The sequence below is a fragment of the Notamacropus eugenii genome, chromosome 1 (genome assembly GCF_028372415.1).
Source record: "Notamacropus eugenii isolate mMacEug1 chromosome 1, mMacEug1.pri_v2, whole genome shotgun sequence".
NCBI classification, from domain to species: domain Eukaryota; kingdom Metazoa; phylum Chordata; class Mammalia; order Diprotodontia; family Macropodidae; genus Notamacropus; species Notamacropus eugenii.
In genome coordinates, this window is record NC_092872.1 from 667,886,428 (window position 1) to 667,903,132 (window position 16,705).

The following is a 16,705-nucleotide window of genomic DNA, read 5'->3' on the forward strand; positions in this document are numbered from 1 at the left end:
TGCACTTGTAACCTAGACCCAGTAATAAAGCTCAACCCTTGTTCGACTCTGGAACGTCCTTTCTCTCATATGAGCATCCAGTTTTGGCCAACCGAAGACCTCGGAGGTGAGGTAAGAAGACTCGGGTAGCCCACACAGGCCTCTAGGCCTGGCAAACCTTGACTGCTCCCCCCACCCCCAAATATATTGCTGAAATAACAGTAACAGAGGAAAAAATTTAAAAAAAAAAAAAAAGAAAGCTATAGAAGAAAAAGGTTGGCATAAGAGGTGATGCATAAAACCCTTACCCAAGCAATAAGACCCCCGAGAATTGGAACAGAAGGTATTAATTCCATGACAACAAAAAAGATATTAAAAGAGTAAAAACATTGAAAAAAATGCACAGTGTTTAAAATAAGAAACAAATGACTTGGGAAACTGATCAATGACAGAAACCTTAAGACTCATTGGATTACCTGAAAGTCAGGATCTAAAAAAAAAAAAAAAAGAGTCTAGATAAATTTCATCAAATCATGAAAGAAAACTGCTCAGTTCTCTTAGAATCAGAGGGCAAAGAAGAAATAAGAAAATCTACTGGTTACCTCCTAAAAGGAACCTCAAAATAATTCTTAGAATGACACTCCTAAAATCTACAGATTCTAAGTCAAAGTAATCAGCCAAAGAAGAAGAATTCAAGTACCAAGTATCAAGTCAGGATCACACACGATTCAGCAGTCACAATTATAAAGTAATGGAGAACTTGGAATATGATATTCCAGAAGGCAAAGTCTATAGACTTACAATAGAGAATAATTTATGCAGCACAACATACAAGGGAAAAATGGATCTTTTATGAAAACAGGGTTACATAGAAACCAAAATTTAAATATTGGAGAAAAGGACTAAGTATTCGATTCTAGAGTTGGGGGAGGAGGGTACTGATAACAAGCAACTCCTGAGAAGTTGGGTCACCCAGGGATACAAGTAAGATGGAGGACCCAAGAGTGATTTTTGTTGTTTTGATGATCTTAAGAAAGGAATGGAAGTGAAATAAAGTATACAATAGGGAAGAAAAGGGGGAAATGGGGGTGAAACATCTCTCACATAATAGGGAAGTGAAAAGTAAAAGTCTATACAATTGAAAAGAGGATGGGAAGCCAGGACTCATTTGAATGTCACTTTCATCTGAACTATCCAAAGGACACAACCACAAATATGCCACATGTAAAGATGATGACACAGAAATACATTCAACTCAACAGAGAAATAGGATGAAATAGAGAGAACAGTAGGTGGGAGGATAGACCTAGGGAAGACCTAGTCATAAGCAAAACACACCCAAAGCTCACAGGACTTCAGAGGACTGTGGTGGGGAGGTTTGAAAGGAAAGTAAGGTTAAAAACCTGTGATTGAGGCTTGGACAAGGGGAAAAAAAGAGAGGGGCAGGAGCTTGGAAGTTTTCTTCATCAAACAAAAAACCTTGGTGCTAAGCACAGGTTTGATCCACACTATTTTTCTGTTGGGGATGGAAGCTCAATTCCAGGTGGACAGTCTCGGGCGGGTAAAGGTGGGAACTTCTAAACCTTAGAGTTCTCACGAGACCCCCCCAGGAAACGACTGGGAATCGAGGTGAACCGAGCTATCTCGTGTATTTCCGCCTCTTCCCGTGAGAAACGTGATGGGAGAGAGCTCTCCCCGCCCTCGAGATTGTCCCGGATCTGGGCACACTATTGTTATCTAACAGCACGGTATTCAGATGCAAACTATGCTGCTGGAGGGTTTAAGTAGGATCAGGAAAGCCTGAAAGTTCTCTTGGGCGGAGGGGCGCGGAGCGGTGAGGACAACAAGGCTCTGCTTTTCCTCTCTCTTCTCTCCCCTCCCCCTCTCTCCCCACTTATACTTCTACTTCCAATCTCTTATTGTAAGATCTTTGCCTCCTTGGGAGATTCTTCGCTCTCTCCTAAGGAAGAATTCCCCTGCACTTGTGACTAGACCCTGAAATAAAGCTCAACCCTTGTTCGACTCTGGAACGTCTTTTCTCTCATACGAGCATCCGGTTTGGCCAACCGAAGACCTTGGGATAGAGGTAAGAAGACTCGGGTAGCCCTCAGGCCTCTAGGCCTGGCATTTTTCTATGGAAAGAGGGAGAAAAAAGAGGAAAAAAATAAAGGAGATTAGGGTGGAGGCAAATACCTAAAATTAAAAAGCTTTTGCACAAAAAGGTAATGCATCTAAGACAAGAAGGGAAATAGTTAACAGAAAAAAAAATCTTTGCAGTTAATTTATCTGATAAAGGTCTCAATTCCAAGAAACTGATGAAAAATTATAAGAATAAGAGCCATTCCTCAATTGATAAGTGGTCAAAGGATACGAATAGGCAGTTCTCAGGGAAAGAAATCTAAACCATTTCTAGCCATAAGAAAAAATACTCCAAATTACTAATAGAAAAATACAAATTAACTAAGGCCAAACAAATTATTACTAAACTTTACATATGCTTTGACCCAGTAAGACTACCACTAATCCTCTACTCCAAGGAGATAAAAGATGAAAAGGTTTTATGTGTACAAAAATGTTAGAACAACTCTTTGTGATGGCAAAGAACTGAAGAAAAAGGACATGCTTGCCTATCAATCGGGACTGGCTAAATGAAGTACATTATATGACTATAATGGAATACTACTGTGCTATAAGAAATGGAGAGGTAATTATAGAGAAATTGGAAGGATGTGTCAGGATTAATACAGAGTGAACAGAACCAGAAGAATAGTTTTTACTGTAAAAATGAACAGTTTTAAAAGACTTAAAAAACTGACAAACATAATGATAAATCAGTACTGTAGAAGATCAATGAGGAAGAATGCTGCCTATCTTCTTTAAAGAGAGATGAAGGACTCGTATGCAGAATGAGACAAATGTACAATTTTGGACATGTTCATGACCAATAGGAGAATTTGCATTTGCTTATTTATTATAAGGGGTTTTTGGGGAGGGGAGGGGGGTAGGCGGGAGACAGGGAGGAAGATGAGAAGAAGAAAATAATAAGAACTTAAAAACTGGAAAAAATTTTTTGGCTTACCTGTACTTCTATTTGAAAACCATCATTGAATGTTCCCCGAAGAATAAAATTTCTTGATGTGCCAACTAAAAATTGATCTGCCTTTCCTTCTGCAACTGCCCGGATTGTTCCATACTGTTCAGGAACCTAAAAAATAAGTTTCTGTGAAGCCATTTTGTACATTTTAATACCCAGTAATGACTGTCTTTGAAGGTTGCATTTGTAGTACACAATTATAATTTACTTTTTTTTTGTGGAAATGCATCAGCTATTGATCAATAAAAAGATAGCATGGCATGTCAGGAAACTATCTGACCTGGAGGCATGAGAAGCCTGTATTCAAACTCCATTTGGATAATTAATAGCCATGTGGCCTTGGACAAATCTTTTCACTTTTCTGGTGTTCAGTTTCTTCATCTCTAATTGTGAATAGTAATATGGCTAACACCTAACTCACTTACAGGGTCATCAAGATGAAGTGAAAGGGTAAATTACTATTAATAAGGCTCTTTAGGTAAATAACCTCTTCCAGTATACTAAATGTTATAGTTTAAACAGCTGTTTCCCTCCTTTACAATTGGTCCAAACCTGATTCTTCTAATGGTGTAAACACAGATATCACTGGAGAACAGAATGTAAAAACAGAGTTAGGATAAAGAGCAAAAGTGCAAATGGTATTAATTGGGTGTTCTGATGGCTACTAAGGAACTGAATCTTTGCTGGAAAGGTTAATATTAGGGGAAATGGAATTGCCTGATTGGCCCAAAGCTGTGATAATGTAACTATTAACCAATTTTTATCTATCTGGAAACAAAACCCAGGAGATTGCTAAGGCTGTACTTTTCAGACAATCTCCTATTCCAAAAATCACCTACTTGGAGAAAAATGAAATTTAATGAAACATATTTAATAAATGCCTTCACAGGGGAAAATGTATCAAGCATTGAGTATATAGAGACAAAAGAAAAATCTATAGGTTTTTGCCTTCATGGGCCTTCCAATTTATCAAAAAGTATGTGACATGTACATAGAAAGGCAGAAAAACAAACTTAAAGGGAGAAATCAGTTTTAGCTTTGAGGGGGGAAGAAACCAGGAAAACTTCAAGAAGGTGGTAGATATTGAGCTGAAGTTTGAGGAAAGAGAAAGATTTAAAAATATGGAGTAGTTGTACCCCAGGCATAGGAGTGGGAGGAGAACAGGAAATCATACAAATGTAAGGAACCAAAAGAAAGCATTATTTAACTGATATTTTGCTTAAATGAAAAAGAAAACTCAATGTCTTTCCTTTCTTGGTCACTTAAAATACATTAAAAATGCTGAATTCTATTGAAAAGCAATTTTAGATTTTTGACATCACTAAAAGAGTATAGCTTTTTACCCAGTAAAATCTTTTTACTTTGAAAATGCATTACTTAAGTCTCTCTCTCTCTCTCTCTCTCTCTCGATGAGATAATATTGCATTCACAGGCAGCTAGGTGATGCGTGGGATAAAAGTGCTGGACCTCAAGTCAGAAAGATCTGAGTTCAAAACCAGGCTCAGATATTTACTAGCTGGGTGATCTTGGGCCAAGTCACTAAAGCTCTGTTTGCCTCATTTTCCTCATCTGTAAAATGGGGATGATAATAATAGCTCTTACCTCCCAGGATTGCTGAGGATCAAATGAGATAACAAATGTAAAGCACTTACTATGGTGCCTGGCACATAGCAGGCACTAAATAAATGTTTCCTGACTATCTCATTCTCACTGAGGAGATCCTGTGATATTCTGGAGCTTGATACAATCCATACAATGTTAGTTATACACAGGCACATCTAGGGAACCTCACAATCTACAGAGAAATCTCTCTTATATTTAAATTTGGCACAGGACATCATGTGGTAGATATGACAGGCATATATGTACACACACACACGTTTTATGCCTTACTTGATATTAATCATCAGAAGTTTGCTGAAAAAAAGTTATTTTTGTAGCTGCATTTTATTAAGCAATTTTGCATGATCTTAGTTTATGCATGGGTAGTAGCTTGAAGGAAAGCCTTTAAAGCTACATTTAACTTTACGCAGTAAAATGCCTTTTTTTTTGGAGGGGGGAGAAGCAATCAATGAATATTAAATACAAAAGCAGCCTATATTCTCTTGATGTCAGTTCTATGACTGAAGAGATAGTCTACCGTAGAAAACAATTTGGAAAAGCTTGCTTGTTTTTCCCTCATGTTTTCATGGAGGTCAGAATATGGAAAAAAAAGAATCTGGTTTTTTTTGAGCTCTTGTTTACATTTCAGATCAACTAGAGATTTCTGGATGTAAAAGGAAAGATCCCATGGAAAATGAACTAGTCTAGTATCCCCTTTATTCTTGTGTACTCTGCAATCTATATTAAATATAGTTTACAATTACAGGTATTGAAATATCTCCTAGAGAAACTATTAAGTCTACTTAATTTAGTTAAATAATAGAGCACATGTACTTTAAATTGATACAATATTTTCCTCACAACTATTCTATAAATTAGCTAGTATTATGTTATCCATTTTGTAGAAAAGGGCTCTGGAATTCAGAGAGGTTGATGTGTTTTGCCCAAGGCCCTAGTAACTGGCTGAGCTGTAGCACAGATTCACTTCTGAATACAAATCCAGGGTCCTGTCTACTACATTACACTGCTTCAAGACCTGGGAGATTAAGAAAATCAGTTTAAAGTTTTGTACCTAAACTATTAACACCTTAGAAAATAACAGGATAATAATTTTGGCACCTGATAATAAATGCTTACTGACTGATGGATGTATAGGACAAATTTCCTGCCCAACAGCATTCATTTTTAAGAACAAAGGACTTTCCTAATTGCTAACACCTCTGTTTTAAGAAAGGTAATTGTAAATGATAAAATCATTATTTCAACATGTACTTCCTCAGTTTAGAGTGAGTAAGGGTAAGGGAGAAAAAAAAAAGGAAGGGAGAGCAGAGAAGGCAAGCCAAGTATCAAAACAGTATGCAAGTGCTAATCTTTACCTGTTCTGTTGCTCAGTTGTTTTAGCTGTGTCTGAATCTTTGTAACTCTATTTGGGGTTTTCTTGGCAAAGATATTGGAGTGGTTTGCCATTTCCTTCCCAGCTCATTTTACAGATGAGGAAACCGAGGTAAAGTGGGTTAAGTGACTTGCCCAGGGTCACACAGCTAGGAAGTATCTATGGTCAGATTTGAACTTAGGAAGATAAGTCTTGACTCCAGGCTGGATGCTCTGTGAACCACAGTACCACCTAGCTGCCCCATCATTACCTATAACAGGCTACTTCAGAGTTTGAGAAGGGCTAATATTTTTGTATTTAGACTCAATATCTCTCCTCTTACCTCTATTTCTCTTTCAGGATTTAGGTCATGATCCCACAAAATTACTTTTCTGTCTTTCCCTCCTCCAGTTAGTAGCATCCCATTCCTCATCTGACAAAGTGTGAAAACACTGCCATCATGAGCTTTGATTTGTTTGGTTATTTGATATACACCTAAGACGGGGAGGAAAAAAATAACATTGGCTCTTCCATTTTCCATCAGTCTTTAGAATTACAGAGCAAAATAAGGAACAGAAACACGCAGAATAACAAAAATCAGGATATCGAGATGATCTGACAAATCAGAAAACCAAAATTACAGAGAGGTTATTAAGGACATCTTCTAAATTTATTTTAAAAAAAAAAAAGACACCTGAGTATTATGATTAATAAGTACTAAATACCTAGTTAAAAATATATTATCCCCTGCCCTTCTATTTCAACATGTGCCACCTTAACAATCTCATTCTGCCTCTGGGTACTTGGGCTCTCATAGGTAAGTTTCCATTTTTTTTTTTTTTGGGGTGCAGAACAAGGTCTCCAAGGTACTTTCCAAATATCTCAAATCATCTGGGTAAGCTCCCTCCCACTATTTTCTACCCCTCTTTATGTTTTGTTGTCCCCATTAGAATTCAAGCTTCTGGTGGGCAAAGATTATCTTGCTCTCTTTTATTTATATGCTCAGAACTTAAGCATAGTGCTTGGAACACAATAAGCTTCTAGTACTTGATCACTGATTCGTTAATTCATTCACTTAAATTACTAAGACAAATTACTTCCCATGTCAGTTGTATAAGCAAAATGAGATCTGATGCAAAGTTTTCAATCCCAATAAAGATAGCTCCTAGGAAAAGTTATTTTCTGGTCTACTCTTTATAATGAGTGATCCTAAATAACAGTTTCATTAGTCCCTGTCTACTTACTCTTTAAAATAAAAATATTAAATTGTGGGTTGTTTACACTGCAAAAGGTGATGAATTTTTTAAAAAAGCATTTACAGCACTTACTATATGAAAAGCTCTAGGCTGGAGACACACTGAGAGAAGCAAGGACAACCCTGCTCTTCAGGAGTTCATATTCTTATGGGGAAGACAACATATACAGAAGGTTTCCATTGCAAATCAGATGTAAACATCTCTCCCTCCTTAGCGTGCAAGATCAAAGTCAATGGGGGCTGCTTATTCTTTAATGGCATTTCTATTGATAAAATCCCATTAGTTTTTGATGCTGAAGTTTCCAATGTGATGAAAAACCTCTTGAGTTCTTCACAGCTCTACCTCTTGCTTCCAAGAAGCAATTATCCATCATTATGTCCTCAAAATCCCTAACACCACCAAATTAGAAACTATTTAACTTCTGGAACCTGACTAGAGAGCTTAAAGGAAGAAAGGCATGGGAATGAAGTCATGCTGACCCTTAACTAGATTAGGAAAAATTCTTTGGGGGAAGGTAGGTGGCATTGTACATAGAGCACAAGTCCTGGAGTCAGGAGGACCTCAGTTCAAATGCAGCCTCAGACACTAGCTGTGTGACTCTGGGCAAGTCACTTAACCCTGACTATTCCCCCACCACTGCTAAAAAAAAAAAAAAAAAAAGAAAAAAAAAGAAAAAAGTTTCTCCACGCTTAAGTTGCAGAAAAGCTAGATATTAGCTACTTAATTTCCATTTCTTAAAGTCTTAGAAAATAAATTCTAGCACTGTGTGCCAACCAAAGGAAAAAAACAAAGAAAAACTCCATGCATTTGTAATCTTTGGTATTTGTGCCATAGTAAGCCCAATGCTTTCTCCACTCTGCCACATATTCCTTCCTTGAATGTCCCAATCTAGTAGAGTGCTAAGCACATAGCAGATGCTCAAAAAGTTTAACTATCCTTGGGTATAGTGTTTTAAACTTTTCAAAGTGCTTTACTATATAATCACCATAAAGTAACTACAGAGTTGATTTTTTTTTTTTTTGTAGTCAACACACAGTAAACACAGCAGGACTATTAAAGCAGCAAGACGTTCCCAAAACCACATGGAAATCTTATTTTTTATTATAGTTTTTTTAGTTATACTTCCTATAATTTCCTTATAACAAATATTGGTTTTGTTTTTTTTTTTTTTACAAATAGGGAGGGAAGCTATAGTACAGAGAAATTAAGCCCCTTTTGAAAGTACATGTACTTGGTTTTCCAGAGTGAGAGGTAGAACAAGTCTTCTGATTCCAAGACTAATGCTCTTATCATTACAAGGCTCATGTGACACAGGATTTAACCCAGTACAGTGCTAGAGAGCAGATTTTTAATAATAGTGTTTAATCCAAGTAGGATGATTGGCTTTCTACTTCTCTATAAATACTTGAAAATTTGAGAAGTCTTTTGGGGACACAAAAATGTGACTTTTTTTGGAGAAGTTATCTGGGTTAAGTGACGACCAGGGTCACACACATGGGGCCTTGACTAAGGCCCCATTTGAACTCAGGCCTTCCTAACTCCAGGGCCAGTGCTGTATCCATTGTGCCACCTGGCTGCCTTGTGACCTTCTTTTCTAAGCACAGAGACAGGAACAGAAGTACAAGCTTCAGATCTTGATGCATGTGTGTGTGTGTGGTGTGTGTGTGTGTGTGTGTGTGTGTGTGTGTGTGTGTGTGTGAGATCAGTTCAGGCAAAAAAAAAAAAACCCAACATTTTCCTGCCTATTGGTTTGTAGGGCTTTCAAGGTAGGATACTTTTCTGGACAATTCTATTTTCCAGAACTAAGAGAAGAAAATCAGAAGAGGGGGCAGATTGAGAGAGGTACCATGGCATAGCGGAAGCAACATCAGGCAGGGAGTTCAAAGACTAGGGGCTTAGTTGTAGCTCTCACATTAACTAGCCAAATGACCTGATGCTTCTCTGTGGGCCTTGATTTTTCTCATCTGTAAAAGGAGTGAGGTGCACTTCATGTTGGACTAAGGTAATTTCCACTTTTATGAGTTTATAATTACTGAATACATTTTCTATAGAAAAAGTAGGACAGAAGATCCTGCCAATCAGTTAAAACATTTTTGGGGCTGCTTAACATTATTGTAAAAAATTTACCTACAAACACAATAGTTTTTTTTCTAATTTAGACATGTGGTTCAACAAAATAGTGCATCTACAGTTATTTCATTGGTGACTATAACTGGACAGGAAGAAAGGAAGAGATTTGCCCAAATCCAAAGAACAGAGTAGAAATCTAACAAATCAGCTATTCAGAACATTAATCTCAACAGTGGACTTCAGTATAAATCACTTAAAAATACTTTAGACATTATAATATTATTATAAAGTGTTCTCTACTATAGTCAGCTATAAGTTTCAATAAGCATTTAACAGGGCAAAGGGCTTGTTTTGCTATTCTTGGAAAAAAGGAAGTGAGAAAAGAGACAACTTCTAATAAGGAGTTAATATATTACTATAAAAATTCAGGTAATTTATGCTACTTAATCAATCACAAAATGTAAAGGCATAGTTTACTGATCCATCAAAATCTTTCACTCTACTTTACTAAATACAGGCTTACAATACAAAAGTATCATACAAAAGTAAAAGACTTTTTAGACACTTAAGATCTAGTATGGTAGACTTAAGTTGGTCAAACATCAAAACAAGACAAGAGCCACTCCCCAACTGATGAATGCTCAAAGGATATGAATAGGCAGTTTTCATACGATCTACACTAAATAATTATTGAAAAATACAAACTACAACAACTCTGATGTATTATCCCACACTTACCAGACTGGCTAATATGACAGAAAAGAAAAATGGCAAATGTTGGAAGTAATGTGGGAACATTGAGACATTGGTGTACTGTTGGTGGAATTGTGGACTTATTCAACCATTCTGGAGAACAATTTGAAACTATACCCAAAGGGCTATAAAACCATGAATACCCTTTGACTCAGCAATAACATTACTAGGTCTGTATTCCAAAGAGATAAAAAACAAAAAGGAAAAGAACCTATATGTATAAAAATATTTATAATATCTCTTTTGTGGTGGCAAAGAACTGGAAACCGAAGGGATGCCCGCCCACCAACTGGAGAACGGCTGAACAAGTTGTGGTATATGATTGTGAAGGAAAGCTATTGTACTACAAGAAATGATAAGCAGGAGTAATGCAAAGTGAAATAAGCAGAACCAGAACACTGGACATGGTAACAGCAAAGATCAACTATGAATGACTTGGCAATTCTCAGCAATACAACAATCCAAGATAATTCTGAAGGACTTATGATGAAAAATGTTATCAGTCTCCAGACAAAAAACTAATGGAGCCTAAACGCAGATCAGAGCATACTTTTTAAAACTGTATTTTTCTTGTATGTTTTCTTTCACAACATGACTATATGGAAATACATTTTGCATGACTGTCCATGTATAATCTTTATCAAACTGTTTGTCTTCTCAATAAAGGGGAAGGGGAGGACAGAATTTGGAACTCAAAATTTTAGAAAATAAATGTTAAACATTGTTTTTACATGTAATTGGGAAAAAATGAAAATATTTAGCAAATGTAAAATAAGAAAGAGAGATAAATATCTTTTATAACTTTTGGGTTTTGTTTTGTTCAAGACAAATTCCTTCCTTACTTTATCTTCTCTCTCATATCTCCTTCTTCTCTTTCCCATGTTTCCTTGCTGAGTAAAATGTTTTTCTACACTCAGATATGGGTGTACATTCTTCCTTCTTTTGTCCAGTTCAGATGAGAATGAGGTTCAAACGTAATCTACTTCCCCAATCCCGTTCTTTATTTGTTGTATGGACTTCTACTAGTCTGCAAACTATGTGAGAAAATTTTCCTTAACATTCCTTTCCTTTTCCTCCTTGTAATCTTAGTGTATTCCTCTTCTTTTCCCTTCCATTTTTCTTTCAAGGCCATCAAGACATAACACTAACATTCCTAGACGTTCTCTCCAATCAGACTCCCTCTCCGGCCCCTGATGTTCAGAAGGGACTCATCACCTAATATTGGAATGTAAGTGATTTATTCTTGTTTAGTCCTTTGGATAGTTCATTTATGCTTATCTTTTTATGCTGCTCTTAATTCCTGTGTTTACACTTCAGAATCTCTATGCAGTTCTAATCTTTTCATCAGAAATGTTTTGGCCTCCATTTTAATAACGGTCCATCTTCTCCTTGTGGAATTATACTCAAATTTTGTTGGATAAATTATTCATGGTTGTAAGCCTGTGGCTCCTTGGTGTTTGAATTCTTTCTTTCTGACTGCTTGTTGCATTTTTCTTTGATCTAGAAACTCTGGATTCTGGTTACAACATTCTTATGAGTTTTTATTTTGGGGTTTCTTTCAGAAAGTGACTAGTGGATTCTTCATATTTCTATCTTGCCTTCTGGTTCTAAGAGATCTGGATAGTTTTCTTGATTTATGAAATGTTGTATCTAGGGCTCTTTTTTTGGTCATGACTTTGGTCCAAAGATTCTTAAATTCTCTCTCAGCTCTGTTTTCTACTCAGTTGTTTTTACTATAAGATATCTTTTGATTTTGTTTTAAAATTTCTTGTTATCTTGTGTGGTCATTAGTTTCTATCCCTTTCTGATTTCTAAGGACTTTATTGCTCAGGGCAGTTTTGTACTTATTGTGCCAAGCTGTTAATTCCTTTTCTAATTCTTCCTTCCATAGATCTCATTTTTTTCCCATTTTTTCCCCTCCTGTGCTCTCCTTTCATTTAACTCTTAAAATCCAGGGCAAATTCTTGTAACTGCAAGTTCCTGTCCTGGTTCTGGGTCTAAGCACATTGGACTACTACTAGAGTTGGTCATGACTGGCAAGTTGGAAGGCTCTGCTGGTCCTTTTGGTCTGGGATTCCTGACTTGGTTGATCCTCTGCAAACTTCAGACTGGGTAAGAAACTGGAACTAAAACCCTGCTCCTCTCCTGGGGTCCAAGCCACAAAGCTGCTACTTGCTTCTGAACTCACTTCTTGCTCAGTACACAGGGTAGGATCCACATTTACCCTAGACTGCTACTCCTGGGGGCAAAGACCTAGGAGATCTTCTCTATTAGCCCTAAATCTGCGACCTCGGTCTGAATAATGAGTGACACAACTCCCCTTGGACACCTGTTATTTGTGCATTCTGCAAAAGTTTAGGCTTCTGTGTGATGGATCTCAGATCCAGTCTTCCTCAGGTGCATAGCTTCTCCTTGTTCTGGATTCCATAAAGACTATTCTATTTAGTGAAAAGTCTGAATTACAAAGTCAAAAGAAAATCATTTTCTTCCTCCCAATGACCACAATTACTCCTACTTACAGAGTATTCTTATCCCCATCTTAGTTTTAAGCGAAGTTACTGACTTGCCCATGGTCACATGATTAGTGAATGTTTACAGCTCAGATATGAAACCATATTGCTCCCAATCCCAAGGCCTATGTGCTTTTCACTAAACATATGATATCTTTCAAGTATAGGCAGTTCCCAACTTTCAGACTGTGGGCCTCCAGTCAAATTTTTTTTACCTAAGTTGCTTCTATGGGAAAATATATTTTGAATTACAAGCACTGTTTTTCAGAGTGATCAGGTTCCTAGACAACCGAACAAAATTATTCACTATCTGGTTAAACATACTTTTTCAAGGCTCATTTCACATGATTTCCCTTAAAGCACAGGATAAAATAAGCTAATTTTTCATCAAATTCTCTAAGTATCTACTGTCCTATACATGTATAAATGTTTTCTTATAAATTCAGTTTCTCATTTCCCCCTTTCAGAATTTCTTTAAGGATCATCTCAGGTACCAACTTTTTAACTTAGTTTTCCTCTCCCTACAGATACATGTTCTTTCCCTCAAAAATATTGTTTGGATCTCTCCTTTGCCCTTGTATTATACTTATCTGTGTATGTATTCAATTTTCACTAGTAGAACATAAATTTCTTGAGAGCAGACATGATTTCATTTTTGTATTTCCATCCATGACATTTAGCACAGGACCTTATACACAATAGGCACTTCATAACTATTAAATGAATCAAATCATTTAGAATAATATTTCTGTGACAAATGTGTCCAGAACTCTAACACGAAATGTCAGAAACACATACTTTCCGCTCTCAAAGTGCAGTGGGACTAGAGATTTGCTTAGTTCCAAACTAGTCCAGGATAAATCTCCCCTTCTTCTGCAAGTGCTATAGAACCTATCTTCTTATCATTCCTGAAATATTCATTATGTTTCCTTGTACTAGTTAACTTTTCACAAGTGTTTTATTTCCTCAACTGTATTATAAATTCCTTGGGGATTGTCTTAATAATAATAGCTGACATCTATACAGAACTTTAAGGTTTACAAAATGTTTTACACACATTATCTCATTTTACAAAGGAAGGCAATGAGGCTGAGGAATGTCAAGTGGTTTGTCCATGACCACTCACCTAGTGTCAGTGTTGGTACTGGTCGACCTCATGCTTTTTTTTTTTTTTTAAGCAATAATCATTACATTTAAATCAGAGCTATGTGCAAAGCAAGCGATCAAATATTTGTGGCATGGCATGAATTATATTTACAAAAATGTATTTCTTAATAAAGTCAACAGTTGTTCAGGGAAGCCTCAAAGAAAAATAACACTATATCTTGGGTTTCCTCTTATACTGTCCTGATTTGCCTCTCCACCTTCTATAATCTAGACAAGAGCTTAAGAAACAAAGGTGCAATCAGATAATATAAAAGAAATAAGCCATAATTATGAGAGAAGAGTACACTATACCTTTAGGTCCTTTCCCAGGTGTGGGTTCTACAGTAGTTTTGTTCCATATAAGAATGATTCCACCCGAGTCTCCTGTAAGAACATCTCCATTCCCCAAGAAAGCTAAGCACTGAACAAACTTGGGTTTTTCATATTTCTGCAATGAAACAATAAGAGAATTTTGAAAATTTCCTATCTATAGGAATCTCTGTATCTTTACCTAATTCAACATATTACAATTTTTTCTAAATTAAATTAGTAATATTCTGTTCCTTACTCCAAAAATTCCTTGTTTTCTTGTTAGTGAATTCCCACTCCAGGTCCAAAAAAAGATATGAGATTTGCCACATGTTATTATTGTATTTGCATCTGTTGGATGAAACTCTACAGCCAGAACAACTTCATTTGTAGTCTGTGGAAACAAAATGACAAAACTACAGAAGATATATACTCTCTGGTCACTAAGTTAATAATTATATCTATTATTTAGGATCTAAAATTGTGAAAGCTCAAGAAAAAAAACATTTTTTTATCCCAAAGTACAGATTTTTTTGTGAGGAATGAAGAACAAAATGTTTAAGATAAAGAGTTTAAATATTGCTACTTGGTTATTAATTCCTCTAAAGAGAGAAAAGACAATGTAAAAGAATATGTAAAATGATATCAGACTCTTTACCACTCATAAAAATCAGAAAAGTAAAACTCTCAATTGCAAGAATAACATGTTATTGCCTTTTAAGGAACCACTATTTTCACAAGATTCTTTGGTGGGAGGGTCTTGCTGACTTCTGATTTAAGTATATATATTCCTGTCACTTTGCTAGGCTTCAAAGGGCTGGGAGTAGCAGCTATAATGGTAGTATGATTCATTTTTTTTTTAAATCAGAAAAAAAAATGCATGTAGCCCTACTTGTTAAAAACAAAACAAAAAACCTCAAATCAAACCAAACAATTCAGAGCACAGAATAATGAGAAAAAGTTGAACGGTTTTAGAGTTGGAATCTGGAATCTGTGATAAGAGTCAAAATTGGAACAACAAATCCCTCTGCCCATTAGCACCTTGAATTATGTTATCTTTTTTTTTTTTTTGAGTTGATTAACAGTAATGAGTTTCAATGGGAACTGAAGTATTTAGTCTATTTTTCATGAGTTCATAGGAAGAAAATGAACAAGGACAAAAATATAAATGAAATGTTATGCTGCAAAAGAGCCAGAATAGATACTACACGAATTTTGTTGGCAGTTTTGTTTTGTGCTATACATCATTGCTTCACTGAGTAACAGGTTTGATATCGGCATTGTTTTATATTTATAATTAACTTCACTGTACAGGCTATCAATAATTCAACTGGAAAAAATGTCAGATTTTAAAAAATTCTGCTCTAATATTAATTTAAATATTCAAATAGAGCTATGATCTTATAAACTCAGAAGCTGTATACAATAAGACTGTAATCTATCCACTCCTGATCTTGTGTAACTCTTACCATGTCCTCTCATAAGTAGACTATAAAAGGGTCCACCAAACTGCTTAAGGCCTTTTTTCTTTCTTTTGACATCATGAGGGCACTATTATAGCACTGGCTGCCCATCACCCCTCATCAGCCCCTCTTCTCTTCTTTGATGACATCTTTTACTCATGGTATTCCATGGAGTTCTATTCCCATTTGCCTTTCCACTGTCCTCTGTAATATTTATTCTTCTTTCTTTGTCAAACACTGCATTCTATATCTTACTGCCTGGCAAAGAGCAACAATGGTAGAATGTTGTTATCAAAAAGACAGATCTGCACTTCCATGGGAAGCTTAGAGTCATAAAAGAACTTTTACAATTTCTTGAAGCCTAGAATATTAGGTCAGATATAAATGTGATTAGTTTGTGAGGTCACAGATTTAGAGTTGGAAGGGACCTCAGAGATAAAATATTCCTCAAAATAAAAACCCCCTAAAGAACAAAGAAACAAAGTGACCTGAGATCACACAGGGAATAAGTGGCAGAGCCAGAACTGACAACAGGTCCTCTGATTCCAAATGTATCACTTTTCCCACTGGGCCAAATTACTGCTTCAGTTTAGTAAATTTACATGTAAAGTGTTATACAAGGATTAAAAAACCAACTATATGGGCATGGGGTGGGGGTGGCATACATAGTTGAAGTACTTCATGGGAATAAGACTTTGTTTTCAGAGAGGATTACAAGTTCAACACAAGTAAGTGTGATGTGGCAGATAAAAGAACTAATTAAGTTTTACAGGCTTCGAGTCTGATACCTCTTCTGTAGGGGGACCATGGTTGGACTAAATGGCTTCTGAAGTCACTCTCAACTCATATATTTGTGACAGGCAAATCACTTAATGTGAGTATCTAAAATAGAGAGTAATAGTGATACCACCTATCTCATTAGGTTGTTGCAAGGAAACAATTTCATAAACCTTAAAGTGCTACAGAAACATGAACTATTATTCTTATTTCAAATAGGAATACTTTTGTAAACAGCAGAGCCAGGACTTGAACCTGGGTTCTTCTAACACCTAATACAATGCTTTGCACATTGTATTATGTTAGTTTTCTCATTTAAAATGAAACAGAAAAACTGCTGATGGTGACAGTTAAGAATATGCAACCAAGTAAAT

At 36.1% G+C, this 16,705-nt stretch overlaps 1 protein-coding gene across 8 annotated transcripts in view; it reads right to left on the reverse strand.

Moving 5' to 3' along the window:
• Positions 1–16,705, reverse strand: part of EML4 (EMAP like 4) — a 177,276-nt gene that overhangs the window by 35,057 nt on the left and 125,514 nt on the right. For all 8 annotated transcript variants that reach the window (XM_072635768.1, XM_072635766.1, XM_072635765.1 and 5 more), the window contains 4 exons: positions 14,351–14,485; positions 14,095–14,230; positions 6,391–6,542; positions 3,059–3,184 (listed from right to left, as the gene is read on the reverse strand). In XM_072635768.1, the coding sequence (XP_072491869.1) occupies positions 3,059–3,184; positions 6,391–6,542; positions 14,095–14,230; positions 14,351–14,485 (549 nt within the window). The remainder of the gene's footprint in view (positions 1–3,058; positions 3,185–6,390; positions 6,543–14,094; positions 14,231–14,350; positions 14,486–16,705) is intronic.